This window comes from Barbus barbus, assembly GCF_936440315.1.
Source record: "Barbus barbus genome assembly, chromosome: 38".
In the NCBI taxonomy this organism is placed as follows: Eukaryota; Metazoa; Chordata; class Actinopteri; order Cypriniformes; family Cyprinidae; genus Barbus; species Barbus barbus.
This window is the reverse complement of record NC_136716.1, coordinates 20,807,799-20,822,315: the sequence shown is the minus strand read 5'-3', so window position 1 is coordinate 20,822,315 and position 14,517 is coordinate 20,807,799. Positions and strand designations below refer to the sequence as shown.

Here is a 14,517-nt window from a genome sequence, read left to right as displayed (position 1 = left end):
CAGAAGTCATTTTTCTCCGTATGGTTAAATTTGAGTGAAATCTGCGTAGGGAACTTTTTGGCCCTTAAGCCTACGTGAAATTTCACGTAAGGGCAAATTATTTAAAAATATACATATTCCTTACATTCCAGTCGTTCCTCACTCAAAAGGTAGGTTATGGAATATATTGCACTAATTGTGAACCACTTTTATGAATGTTAGTCTATTTATTCATTTTTGGAGTTCATGGCCTCTGTGAACTGTAGTTGGGAGAAAATAGCAGCAGTAACATTCTTAATAAGAATCATTTTCAATGGAACAACATTAAGAGCATATGGATTTAGAATAAAATGGGTGTGAATTCATAATATTATATTGTTCATTTTGCATGAACTATTCCAGTTTCAACACTATCTTTGTTGTCACAGACTGTGACGGTCACAGATCCAGTTCTGTTGCTGTTCTTTTGGATATGACCAGATTTGTTTAATGCAGGCTATGGTTGGCGACTTTGCTATAAAATGAAAAGGAAACCAAAGCTAGTAACTACTCTTGGGTGCAGTGATGAGGTCTTATGGGAACTAAAAGTCTGATTAGCTTTATCAGCTAAACGCAGACCATTACACACAACAGCAACTCATTAAAACAATTTGCAAACAGTTGGAAAACAGTTTTTAGAAGGTTATTCAGTTATCGGTTTCCTTCGCGACTCCAGTTCCCCTCAACAATGAACCACTGACAAACAGAAATTGACCTCCGTGATTTCTCTGAGGATATTCAATGCTCAAATGAGGAAATGATTGGAACCTTATCTTATAAGCCTGATGTTTGTTACTCTAGTTAGGCAGTGCTGATGTGCATAGCTGAAAAATATTCTAGTTAGTGGGCGTTATTGGATTGACCTCCAGTTATTTTACAAAAGACAATGTTTGCTTCTTTTGTTTTCTTGCACATTTCAGAGAATCTGTAAAGTTTTGCTTACATTGATTTCAATGGATTCTTTGAAAGACAATTACTGGTGTATTGTGCGCTTACTCTTTTCTTGTTGACTCTTAGAACTTTCCAGATCAGCTCAACAGATGGTTACGATACAAAAACAAGCACACACAATGGAGAATGTTGAGAAAGAAAGAATAATAAAACTGTGTCAAATAGAGGTGGTGGTCGTCCAACTCAAACAACTGTACCGTTTATATAGATATTACTTCTCCAGCTTTTTTTCCCACCCCATAATCATCTTGTCACTTTGGTGTTAAATGCAGTTTTGTTCAGTATTATCAGTTAAACAGTACAGAGAAGTTTGGACCCAGATCTTCTCCATAATCTACAGCAGACCTGAATCAGATTAGTAGGCAGAGTGTTCTGGCACATGTAAGCACAAGAGAAAGAGCGACCAAGTTAGTTTCTTTTTTAAAACTATGATTTTAATATTTCGCTATTGCTTCTCAGTACAGAGTTTAGTCCAGCATATTTCAGTCAGTAAAACACTCTTTTGCTTAATTTCACACAGATCCTGTTCTAAAGATTCAAAGCAGAAATTATTGACAGGGTTAATGAATAGAAATCAATCATCAAATGTTAGTACAATCGGCAAGAAACGATTAATCAAATTATATAACTAGAAATGGTTAATAGCTTACAATTTACATAAGAAGGCACAGAGGCAAAGCAATGACAAACCAAACACCCTAGCAAATAATAACCACTTTAAAACTTTGAGTAAAACTTTAAAACTGAAACCAAATCATATTGTTCATCAAATAAGTTTTTCCATTTTCCATCAACTTGGGAAAAATATCTCTCTCATTTCAATTTTTTGTAATAAGGCATACTGTTCATATCTGCAAATGTGATTTAATGTTATTTCTCACATACAAAATATGATAGAAAAATACATTATAAAATGTTACAATGGTTATAAATAGGACTGTATATTTTCCAATGCAGGGAACTGCTTGGGATTGCGAGAAAAAAAAAAAAGACAACAAAAATAAGCTTCAATGGAGAGTTGCAGTTCACTGGCATATACAATACATAAACAGTCACTCACACAATCACCCATAAACACATGCTCACACACATTTGACACAGTCTATAGTAATACTGCATGGAAAGCAAACACTAAACCAAAAAACCCAAACACACATTAACAAACAACTCCAGTTTCTAGTCAATCTGACAGGATAAGAGATCCTTGTAAAAACAATTTCCATCCATTAAATGAATTTGCAGGATTTTTACTTTAGCAATTTCCAGGTTAATAAACAAAATTACATGCAACTGCATCACGACCTCAAACATCTAAAATGTATTGCATTTGCTCTGCATAAATACAACCAATATTATTAGAAAAGGAGATGCATCTTCTCAAAATCCAGTTATGATAACCAAATAATGAAAATGTAATTATAATTTGTTAATACGCTTTTAGTTTTGTTGTTCTTAATCACTGAAATGGCCTGACATTTTAACTGGAAGACCAACAGGGAAATTTATTCAGTCATTTTAATAAAACTGAAAATCGTTTGCATAGGAAGGTATGTAGAAATGTGACACGTCTGCATAAAAACATGCTCCTCTAGTACACTTCAATTATTCAAAAGGAATAAAATGAGCTCTGTACTAATTAACCCCAAACCTTTATAATATTCATCCCGATGAATGGAATAAATGCTTCTTGAGATACAAGCAGACTAAAAATATGGAAATAGCAACCAGTAACAGTTGGGGGCTTCAATTCTGTGTAACAGATGTAGTGATGGCTCTACAAACATATTAGAGAGCTTGTACATATACATTATCAACTACAAACAGATTGTGAGCACAAAGGGCTCAATTATCATGTAATGTAGTGTGACGGGGCAAAACTAAATCATTATTGGTAAATACAAATTATAAAATGCACATAAAAATGTAGTTTTTGAGAGTAACGCATTGTTCTGTACACCTCGTTTTCACGAATAAAGAGGAATTGAACAGATATACCTGATATGTTGGCATATAACACATTGATGGACATTCATGCTTGTTCATATTTGATGATATTGTGTAAAATAAGGCACTTTTTTTAAACTAAAAAAAAGACACTGTTTTGGTCTCTAAAATTTTGTCGTTTGTTCATCACATTTTGACAATACTGCTTTGTTTTTTAATACAAAAAGGATCACCTTTGAAAAATAGATATTCATTTCCTGTGCAGCACCCTTGTATCAAAAAGATATTAATTGATGTTCAGTGTTTGTACACTTGCTCATGTGAATGCTATTCGACAGCTCTCTGAAGAAAACGCTGGTAGACAAGCATGGCTTTTACATCCCTTATGGACATTTGGACCTATAAATCAGTTTTAAAATAAACTGCTGGGTTTTTTTCAAACTCTTCAGGATGGTATGAGAACTGCAGTGCACAAACTTAGAGAGTTATATAGAATATTATGCTTAATCATTAAGAAAAACAATAAAGATTTGTGTTTATTTAGTGTGTGCATGTGAAAGGCTAAAAGTAGGATTTTAGGTGTCGCCCAGACAGCGTTATTGCTTTATGACACTTCAGTGCAAGCTGGGAAGCCCAGGTCACCTGACCAAGGAGGTCCTCAGTTTGAGAAGGGGAGTGATTCTGTTCTGCGGGTGGTGGCGTGGGGCTACCACGGCTTCTTGGCTGTGTTAAGCGAATTAAAGCTGCTTCTGGGCTCACCAGCAGGCCGCCAAATATAGAAGCGAAGGACGAGAGCCAGAGAACTGGTCAGCAGGCAGGCAATGGTCAGGTCATCATTGGGTGAAGAGTTTCAGAGGGTCATTGGTTAGTTGCCGGTGGCGGCTGGGTTGTTATAAAAAATAAACAAAAAAAAAATGGACAGACAGAGGGGAAACGAAAAAAATAAAAGGACATAAAGAGGACACAAAAGAAAACAAGATAGAGAAGGAGATTAGTTTCAGCTAGTGACGGTTGGATGACAATATGACATTACTAATTACAGCTACTGTAAGAGAAGACTGCTCAACGTCTACGTTAACACAGCAAAATCATGAAGGCCTCATGATTTCACTCCAGAATCCATCTCCCAGGTGAAAATGGTTAAAGAAGCAAAGAGGCAAATCAATTATAGTCATAAATTAAACTAACAGCACTTAATAGTTAGTAGCAGTCAATAGAGTTTGGGTATTTGGAAAAACCGACAGCAAGATGTAAAAAGGAATCAATCCTGGATTAAAAGATGCTAATTTTTCGAGGGACGATCCTCTGACTGCTATTAAGCATTAGAGTGCTGCTTCAATACAAAGCTGCTAGTGATAATGATATGGATTCATGAGTAGTTACAGAGATGTGACGAGAGAAGTAAAATCAGAGTGGCAGGCTAATCAAAAGATTTCTAGACAGTACAAAACGTTTGGTGTTTTTTTTTTTTTTACTCAATTTTTATTGCCTTTAAAATTTGACTATTTACAAAATATACAGAACGCTAATCCAACAGAATGATGCTAAAGCATATCGGCTGAAATTTAGGGCTATAACAACACAAGAAAACAATTAGAAAAAAAAAAATCAACTTGTTTCGCAAACCTATAAGTTATAAGACAGTGTAGCAAGACTGTCTTAGGTATGACATCCTAAAAACAAAATACCCCTTATGGAAAAAAATAACATGGCATTGTTTTCTAATGTTTACTAGTATAAATTCCCTATTCATTTACAAATACAATAGAATTTCATAAATGTTCTTGCTTTATACTTAAGCATATTGCTTTCATAAACTCATCTTAAAAAGATCACACACAATAACTATGTTCTTTTCCATACATTTGACAATTTTAAAAGAAGCTTACCGCAAAACAACAAACAAACAAACCAAAAATGGAATATTTCTTCAGTTCATCTGTTGTTCTTGTGCTAACTGACAGCCACAGTGTGTGACCGTCCTGCTTTGATAAACATCCTAACATCTCATGAGGTTTTGCTGTTTCACTTTGCTCTGTCTGAGTATCGCAGACTAGGAGCTGGTGATTTAAAATCTTCAGTGCAAAATATTGTGCCATATTTTTATAATGAGGAATTTCTTGAATGGGGAGTTTAAGGGATCATAAGCACTCTGAAACACCATTATAATGCTCTGATTATGCACAGAGCTTAAGAAACGATTTTTAAAGGGCAGTGCATATGATGACTTACACTCTCAAACAAGTCTTAACCTTCATAACCGTCTAGCCTATCTTGTGTGACACTGTCCAAGCTGGGTGCTTGGAATATTTCATCCAATGCCTTTCATTCAAGGGTATTTTCCCTGCTCAGGAATCTTTAACAAATTCTCAGAGATCTTTCTGAGGCTGTGGGCAGTAAGCCAGACAAGATAGTTTGGACTTTTTGTGCAAGTTCACAATTGTTATGCATTAAACTGGTCAGTTGTATTGGTCTATTAAATTATGACATGTTAAAGTCTTATGGGTGTGAAATTCACTTATATTGATCAGTAGATTCTCACGTTTACAGTTTTTTCAGGAGTCATAGTTATTATATGTACAGTTTTGGCACATCCACGTATTTGTAATATGAGTTTAAATCAGTTTCATTACAGCAGTCTTTAAAAGCTGGTGCTGTAATTCCCTTAGATCCCGTTTATTTCCATTTAAGGCATTTGAAAGATTTCGACATGAATATGCTCAATGACCCTGGCCAAAAATGATTAATTTTAACCTAAACGACAAGTGATCAACACATAAAAACTGTAGTAAAAAGGTATAAATAAAATATGTAAAATGAAAAAAGATTCCAAACAGTACAAGCACTCAAGATTATGAACAAAAAATCTGAATTTGCAGAAGTCGAAGTATCGCATTCTGTAATGAGATGCAGCTTATAACAGGCCTGAAATAATATATAGTATTGAATTTTCTTAATTCATATGACTAAGTATACATCAGTATCATAAATTGGGGAAAACCAGCATTGCACCATCTTCTAAACTTTATGTATGCTGGCCAGGCTGAACCATAAATAAGATTATTTGTTTTATTATATCAGATGAGACTTTAAAAATATATAGAGTAAAATAGAGTTCCATTATTCATAGTAAAAACTAAAAACTGTTTCTATGAAAGCTGCCTAAACAATGTTTCAATGGATCAGAATGGGAAAGTAGGTTCAAATGGGACACTAATGCATTTAAGCGACAAAAAAATGATCTGAAAATACACTAAAACTGAGAAAAGGATATCAAAAGAATGACAAATGAAGGAATAAACGGAAGCAAACAAACAGGTGAGCTCCATTACCCTTCATTGACTATGAGCCCGAAGGCCATCACAACGTCATCAGTGTAATGGAGCACAGTGGACAGACAATTTTGCTCCAAAGTGGATCTAACACTATCACTCTAGCTGTTTTTCCATCTACAATCGTTCACTAAGCTTCAGGTCATGTTTGTCTCAATATACAACGCATGTAAGTGCTGAAGTTATCAGATCATACTAACAGTCTGTTCCAAAACCTGGTGAGCTTCCTATAGAGGCAGTATTTTAGGCACGTTTCCAATGTGAAGGCTGGTTTTACCTCATTTTAGCCTAAGGTAGCATATATGCATCCTTCACAGAAAAGGTAAAAAATCTCAAATTGCATTGTGGTGTTGCACTCATGTCTTAACCGACAAATATTGATAAAAAAAATATCTCAGGTGTATGTAAAAAGTACACTTTCAACATGCTAACCTCAAACTGGAAATTAAGTCGAGTCTCCTGAGTGGAATTCCATTTATGTTATGTGCTGGCTGTGGAATTGTACATTAACAAGGTTCCATGTCAGTTAGGATGTTGTCTTAGAAGGCAGCTCACTAGATTTTGGAACAGAGCTTAAGTCTCAGAATTTGGAATGTTGTCATAAGTCATCACAGGATGTTGTAACCTCTTGTAAATCAGTTTGTAACAGTATTCTACTTTTTAACCTTTGCTTCAGTGACCCCAAGAACATGCTCTAAATATAATAAAAGTATGCTGATAACACCTACAGTTTCAATGCATTTCTAGGTTGGCAGGTTTAGTGAGTAAACAAACCTTGCACAGTATGACTGGCATGTACTATACCCGATAACAGCAACACTGAAATCTCAAATGATGCTTTTTGTTTGGCAGGTTAGAAGTGACTAAAAAAACATTTCCTCAATGTTTTCATTGAGATGCAATGAAAAATATAGTGTAATCAGCATACTGAAGCAGCACACACACACACACATATACAGAGCACAGTTTGAACACTGGAGCTAAACTAACCTCGTTCTGCGGTCACTACCCTTTGGTAAGGATGGACGCGCATATCCTGCCTTCGTACTTTAGTAGTCACTGCACCTGCTCAGAGCGCAACATTGCCAACAAAACAAGAATTAACAGATTATTCATCAAAATACATAAAACTACATTTCACACAACATTGTTTCACTAACAAGGCACAAGTGACCTTTTCTCTAGGGCCCCGTTATAGTGAAATCACATCATACGTTGTTGCCCTTTCTAAATTTCCCAGTAAATCTGTCGCATTTCCATAAAAACACAAATGGTGCTTTTTTAACGCTTTTGACTAATTTATACAATGACTATAGAGCCCTTGTATTCTTCTCAACACACAAGATGCTTCAGATAATATGAATCCACTAAAGGCTATTTCATGGAGAAAGTTTTTCACAAGCATATTATATTAGCAATAATACTGATCACTCTCTAAATATCTAAGATAGAGTTGCAGGAAAATAAGTAATACAAAAATTACAAGCTAAACAAATATAGATTACTTTTCAAACAGGAATGTAGTAATAAGGCTTAATTATCAGTATTTATCTGAAAATATCCATTTTTAATCTATGAATAAGTCAACAAAACAGTTAAGACCAGTGTAAACATTAGTAATGATCTTTAGTTTCTTATAAAAATCAGTTTCTTCGTTTGCTCTTTTGTCATTTTTGTTCCAAGGCAGCTGTAAAGCAAAGCATTTTTAACACTCGTATGGGCTGAAGACTGTGTTAAACCCCTGAGCATTACTAGCCTTTTGTCGGGAAAGCCATACCTACAAGGACAAGACAGAATGCTGGAGTTAGTCTCCTGGATCTCCAAGCAAAAGTGTACTATAAAACAAGGATGGGCGATATATAAAATATATAATATATATATAAAATAAAACATGCAATATAATATAAAATAAATACATTTTCTAAAAATATATATATCATTTTAAATAAATATATTTATATATTATAATATTAAAAATAGAACACGCACACAGATTTTTAATATTACATTTTTATATAATATAAAAATAAAGGAATATATTAATGCTTATTAAAATGCATAATTATCATTATTTATTATAAAATTATTTTATTTAGTTATTTAATACTATTAATTAAATTAAATATATCATACCAGGTTTATCATACCGCCCAGCCCTAACACCAAATCGTGTTAAATGCATAATCTGTAAGAAAACAACTTTAAAGACAAACAAATAATCAAATATCTTACCTAAAACACCACTCGAGTCAATTGGATATTCAAGAATGGAGGTTGCAGGGGCGAGGGTGTAGGGGTAATCGTATGGTGCATAGATGATGCCTGACTCGGGGGTCTGGGATATGAGGGCGTGGTGGGGTGTGCCCGTGGGCATCATGGCAGAGGTCTGGATTTGTCGGATGAGGGGCATGAGGGTGGGTGCGGCGGTTGCAGGGGCACGCAGTGCCGTAGGTTGCATCATCTGGGAGTGGCCGGTGATAATGCGGGGAGCTTGTGCTGTGGCGGCCAGGGAAAAGGCGAAGGCTGCTAAACAGAACAAAATGCACAAGAGCAAATACACAAAGATATGAGGGGAAAAGCAATCAAGGGGCTAATCAATCTACCTTGACTTATATTTCAAAGAGTAAACTAGCTATGCAAATATTTTCACACAAAAATTAATTAGAAATGTGCATATTAACTCCAAATCCACATGGACAGTGCTTGCATGGCAATGGCAAAGTTTAGGTTTCTATTTTAGTCTATTATATCCAATATTCAAGCTTCCTTTTTAAAAATGCTCACATAAACCAAAAATAGACAGCATTCCTAAAACTGAAATGATCTACAAAAAGACTGAGTGCAAGATGTATGTTAAGTGGCTTTGGTTGAATTAAAGGAATAGTTCACCCAAAAATTCAAATTTGTCATCATTTACTCATGTCATTCCAAACCTTTATAAGTTTCTTTCTTATGTTGAACACAAAAGAAGATATTTTGAAGAACCAAACAGTTGTTGGTCCCCATTGACTTCCATAGTAGGGAAAAAAATCAATCAGTCAATGGGGACCAACAACTGTTTGATTACCAGCATTCTTCAAAATATCTTCTTTTGTGTTCAACATAAGAAACTCATACAGGTTTGGAACGACATGAGTAAATGATGACAAATTTAAATTTTTGGGTGAACTATTCCTTTAACTGAAGAAAGCTGGTTTATTACCAATTTGGTTTAACAAGACTGGTTTATAACAAATCTCTAACCAGAATGTTTGATGAATATCAATAGATCACATCAACATAAAGCTAAAAATCCCAAAAGAGATGAATTGTGTTTAAAAGCCAGATAAAACTTTGAAAAGAAATGAGTTTGATATAAAGAGATAGATATTTGAGGGGCAGAGAAACTGCACAAACACAGGTTGATGTTTGATAATGTCATTCTTACGTGACTTGATATTGGCGTCTCTGTAAGTGCCGTTGAGAATGGCCAGCTCCATCAGCTGCATCTTTTTCAAGCTGTCTTCACCTTCGGCCTGCACACACATAGAAAAAAAGCTGTTAGGAATAACTGAACACTTATTAGCTTACTTAAAAAGCTCAATTGAAATTTTTGTCTGCTAAAATGTTTGAGAAGGCAGTGCAGTGGTGGGGGGAAGCTAATGTTTCACACTTACTAACAACTAGCAGATTATTTACTCTGCCACTGTTAAAGCAAGCTAGGCCCAAGGAGCAGAAGGTTTAAAGAAACAGATCTTATTACTCTCAACAGCGAGTGCTGGAATCAGCGCCTCTAAACATTCTCCATTTTCCATCGGCTCATCCTACAAGCTGTTTCCCACTTATACAGTTCACTTCCTCTGAAGTGGACACCGTTTAGTCAGTTTATGATGAAGTTGTCCATATGACCCCATGGTTCTCAACCAGGGGACCAGGACCCATTAGAGGTCGTCAGCAAATTTCAAAGAGGTCAACAGCTTTACGCTTCTCTCCGAAAACAGTCAAGCTCCTAAAGGCGTGTTGTGGGCGGAGCTTAAGAGACACGAGCAGCTTTTGTGTAGCGATCGTTTGCAAGTTGTGACACAAACATAAATAAAACACAGAGGGACTAAAACTTTATTAACATAAATTAACTATGTCTAACGAATTACCACGTTGACGACCGTGCTCTTGCTCTCGCTCTGGTTGATGTGTGAGTGTGCTCTTCCTGGAGAAATGCCCATACAAGGAATGTCGCCCTTTATGATGTCATACAGGGCCATACTCGAGAAAAAAAACTTTCCGAAACTTATATGAACCCTGAAGGAATGTGTTTGAGACAGAAATACTTCGTCATGCATCCAACTCGTTTTTTGAGACTTTGGTCATGTTTAACATGAGAATCCAACTCGTTAGCAGTGTAAATAAGTCTCAGAATGCATTAAATAATATTAGAATATTCCACAGTCTTGAAAAACCTGGAAATATGAGGTAGCTTAATATTTAAAAAGGTGGATTAAAAAATCTTAGCAAATATATAAAATGATCTATTTTTTAAATATAAATACTTAAAATAAATATTTAAAAATGAATTTACATTTTTCTAGTTATGCCAAGCAAGCTCTTAAAAAATTAAGAATGAAAAGGCAGTAATTTTGAGTATCAGGTAGTAATTTTGAGATTTTATTATTAATTCTTAACCAGCTAAATCATAAACAACTGGGTAAGTTATGAGGCCTTTGAATATTGTAGACAACAGGAGGCTTTGGAGTCAAAAAGTTCAAACAAACACTGATCTAAACCATTGTATATCTCCTAGCGATTTATGCCGTAAACGCACACTGGGCTAACAGCAAATCTATAAAAATGTAAGCCCAAAAGAGAGAAAAGATCAGTAACTAAGTTTGGATTTTGATCAAGCTCCCAGACAGTTCAGACTCAGAGCAGGTCAGGGAGGGTCACGTCAGACAGTCCACAGAATAATATGAACTATGTCAGCAAGCAGAGAAGCGAAAGAAAAGCGGGGCCTTTCAAACGGGGATCAGTGTGTGTGTGTGTATGTATGTGTGTTTGTACACCACCCTTCTCTCTGCTTACTTTGCTGAGATCTGCCAGCCAAATGACTGAAGCTAGTGAATATCAGCCACTAGATCAGACTTTGTGTTAGGGAAAATATATTTAAACATTTATAATAATTCTAAACTTTTGATGAAGGATTAGTTGAATTTGACAACAACTGCATATTTCCACATATTTCCCATTAGCTTTTAAAAGGAAAATTACTAGAAAACCGGTTTAAAACTGTATGTAAATGATCTTTTCATAAACTGGCATTACACGAGTGGTTTAGAAAAAATATATATGCTAGATGCCAAAGCTTTAGTTTAGTCACCATTAGGGCTACACAACTAATGATTATTTTGAGAATCGATTAGTTGGCCGATTATTTTTCGATTAATCGGATTTAAAAAAAAGCCCCTTTTTCTCCACATTCTGCCCAATGTCCTTCAGACAAACGTGCCAAATGAATGCTATGAAAATATACAGTGATTGATTTATTAGACCACCTGTCATAATAAAGAGAAAACACAAATATTTTCAGAATCTGTCAAAAAAAAAAAAAAAATGGTTTAAATATAAAAATGTTATTGTCATTTATTGGGCAAATAACAAACCGAAACAACTAAATAGTATTTATTCACATATCAAAAATGGCCTCCTGTGCCTTTCATAACAGCGTTCTTGCTGGCATTTATGTACCTTTTGTCCTGTAATTGGGACTGAATAAATCAATGAAATCTGAATAAAAAACACTAAAGCGCTAGACTATTTTTTTCTGCCTTTCTTTCATAGATAACAGCAACAATTATCTATTACAGTATTAGAAATAGCTTACTACTGATACTAAAGCGCTTTTGGATATTGGAAGACTAACCAATGCAGAAAGCTAAATAAATTTAAGCACTGTAGGCTATATAGTGAACATAGTTTAATTAACTCTCTACATTATTATCTGTAGTATTCTTTTAATTTTTTAAAGACAAATAAAAACAAACTCCGTGTTAACTAACAGGTGAGAGGAATGTTCTGCAGGAACACACGTTCACTTTGATCACAGTTAAAGTCATTTCTTTATCCTATGAAGCGTCTGACATTTATATTCAGACATGCTGTTATCCTTACAGTTCCTGTCTTTTAAACCTAAATTTAACGTTTAACAATGGATATTTCAGCACAACGAATGTTTTTTGCGCTGAATATTAATTGTCTCTCTCTCTCCTGTGTTCCGTCTGTCCGCCGCGCCAGGGCGCTCATTCAGGAAAGATTTAAACTTAACACAGACTGTCAAGGATGAACTTTTATGCAAAATGCTCGTGTGAATTTGTGACATTTATAGATAAGGATATGACAGTAAACTGAACGTTTTTGCACTGAAGACGCACACACATCTGTCAAAGCGCCTGACAGGGCAAGCCATTAGCTTAAAATAAAGAATTCTCATGTTTTGGGCAGCTCGGGTCACGCACTTCTCCCGCAGCATCTCATTCTGTTTCCACCACTATTGCACTATTTTTTTTTTAGATGCATTTTGTCCATAGAAATGTGTTATTCAGTGCTGTATTTTGATGCGACCGACTGAAGTTGTACATGCATTGTGGGCAGACCCAACTAATCGATAATAAGAATCGTTGTCGATGATTTTCATTATCGATAATAATCGATTTTATCGATTAGTTGTTGCAGCCCTAGTCACCATTCAATTTTGTAAAGAAACAATGTTAGAACAGAAAGACTACAGATTCTATGCGAGGGGAAAATGTGTCTTTTTGGGAATATTTTGGTAATTGAGCTGGAAAACAACCACTACAAGAATGTTATTTCTACACTTTATTATTTTATAAAATATTAATGGTGAAAAAAGTCTTCAGTGGCATCGGTGCATGACATTGACTAGAACAAATCTGAATAAAAAATAAAAAATAAAACATTTTCTTCAGACACCATTCTATTAAAAAAAGTTTTTTCCTCAGAGTTTTGAACAAGTTGGCAATGACGAAAAAAAGTGGAATACTCTTCCCCTGGATGGTTTGATGAAGACAAACACAACCGCAGTGGGTTTACCTTCAAAACTAAAGCTTCCTGGAGTAAACAGCGCTAAACTTTCTAAAGAGCTTATTCCCCATTCAAGGATTCCATTGCAGAGAAAGGGCACAACTGTCAATCAAGGATCAGTGCATCCCCAAGAGGGTTACCATGGTAGCGCCACAGGGAGTCCAGAAGCCCACTCTCTTTGACAGAGGAGAAGGCATTACAATCCACAATTACACAAATTTCCCAAATTCCACACGCTACTATCTCTATTATGCTTTCTACGGTAAATAGCTGTTGTTCACAATAAGAAATACCACAAAATCAAGAAAGTATTTATTTTATTGCACACAAGGCACAAAACGGTTTTCGCAAAAGTGTCATTTTAGTATATTCTGTATTTTTATACATTACAGTGTTTATGAATATTTTAAATGCGCTTTTTTATTTTTTATTTTACATTTTCATTTTAATTAGTTAAAGTAACTGGTTTTAGAATTTGTATTTTTTAATTATTTCTATATTTAATAATTTCTTTCAATTTTAGTACTTAAACCTATTTATGGCAGTAGGCAACATTTCTACTTTTTTGAAGTTATAGTTTTTGAATTCAATATTAATATTTCATTTCAGCTTCATTTTAATTACTGTTTTAGTAGCATTTTTAGTTTGTTAACAATAACAACACTGATTCACAACCCATTTTATATCTGTAATCATGTCACGAAATGGAACAATATATATGAAAATATATAATATATAAAATATAATCCAGCCCTACATTTTTAATTCTTGTTGAACACCAGTACCAGTTTTTAATTGAACTCAAGAATAAAAAATGTAGGGCTGGACTATATTTTATCCGACAGTAATTGACTGAATTATGTCTCTACATGATGGATTAAAAAGAAAAAAAAAAGAAAAAGGCGGCTTTATAATGTCAGATGAAAAAGCAAAATGAGGACAAGGAAACTGTGTTAATAAATAGATCCAATTTTGATTTCAATCCTTTTCCAGGTTTAAATATTATATTTTAGTTTAAAATCCTAAAACCCTAAAAAAAAATAGTTCTTCTTGACATTTTAATGTTTTCTGCTTAGACTAGATAACTCTGATGTAAGAATATTGCTATATTTCTATGTCTAGTTTCAAAGCTGTATTATAATAAAAAAATAAAAAATAAAAACATTGTGGAAAACACTACAGAAAAAGAAAATTTCTCTCA

General features: G+C 34.6%; 1 protein-coding gene across 4 annotated transcripts in view; it reads right to left on the bottom strand.

Moving 5' to 3' along the window:
* Positions 1 to 1,391: 1,391 nt before the first annotated feature.
* Positions 1,392 to 14,517, bottom strand: part of LOC306857969 (protein quaking-B-like) — a 40,081-nt gene continuing 26,955 nt past the window's right edge. The window contains exons 5-9 of one of the 4 annotated variants that reach the window (XM_079398281.1): positions 9,673 to 9,760; positions 8,478 to 8,771; positions 8,002 to 8,022; positions 7,236 to 7,310; positions 1,392 to 3,795 (exon numbers count right to left, since the gene is read on the bottom strand). In XM_079398281.1, coding sequence (XP_079254407.1) covers positions 3,779 to 3,795; positions 7,236 to 7,310; positions 8,002 to 8,022; positions 8,478 to 8,771; positions 9,673 to 9,760 — 495 coding nt within the window. In that variant the 3' untranslated portion in view covers positions 1,392 to 3,778. The remainder of the gene's footprint in view (positions 3,796 to 7,235; positions 7,311 to 8,001; positions 8,023 to 8,477; positions 8,772 to 9,672; positions 9,761 to 14,517) is intronic. The other 3 variants (XM_079398282.1, XM_079398283.1, XM_079398284.1) reach the window with 3 other exon arrangements.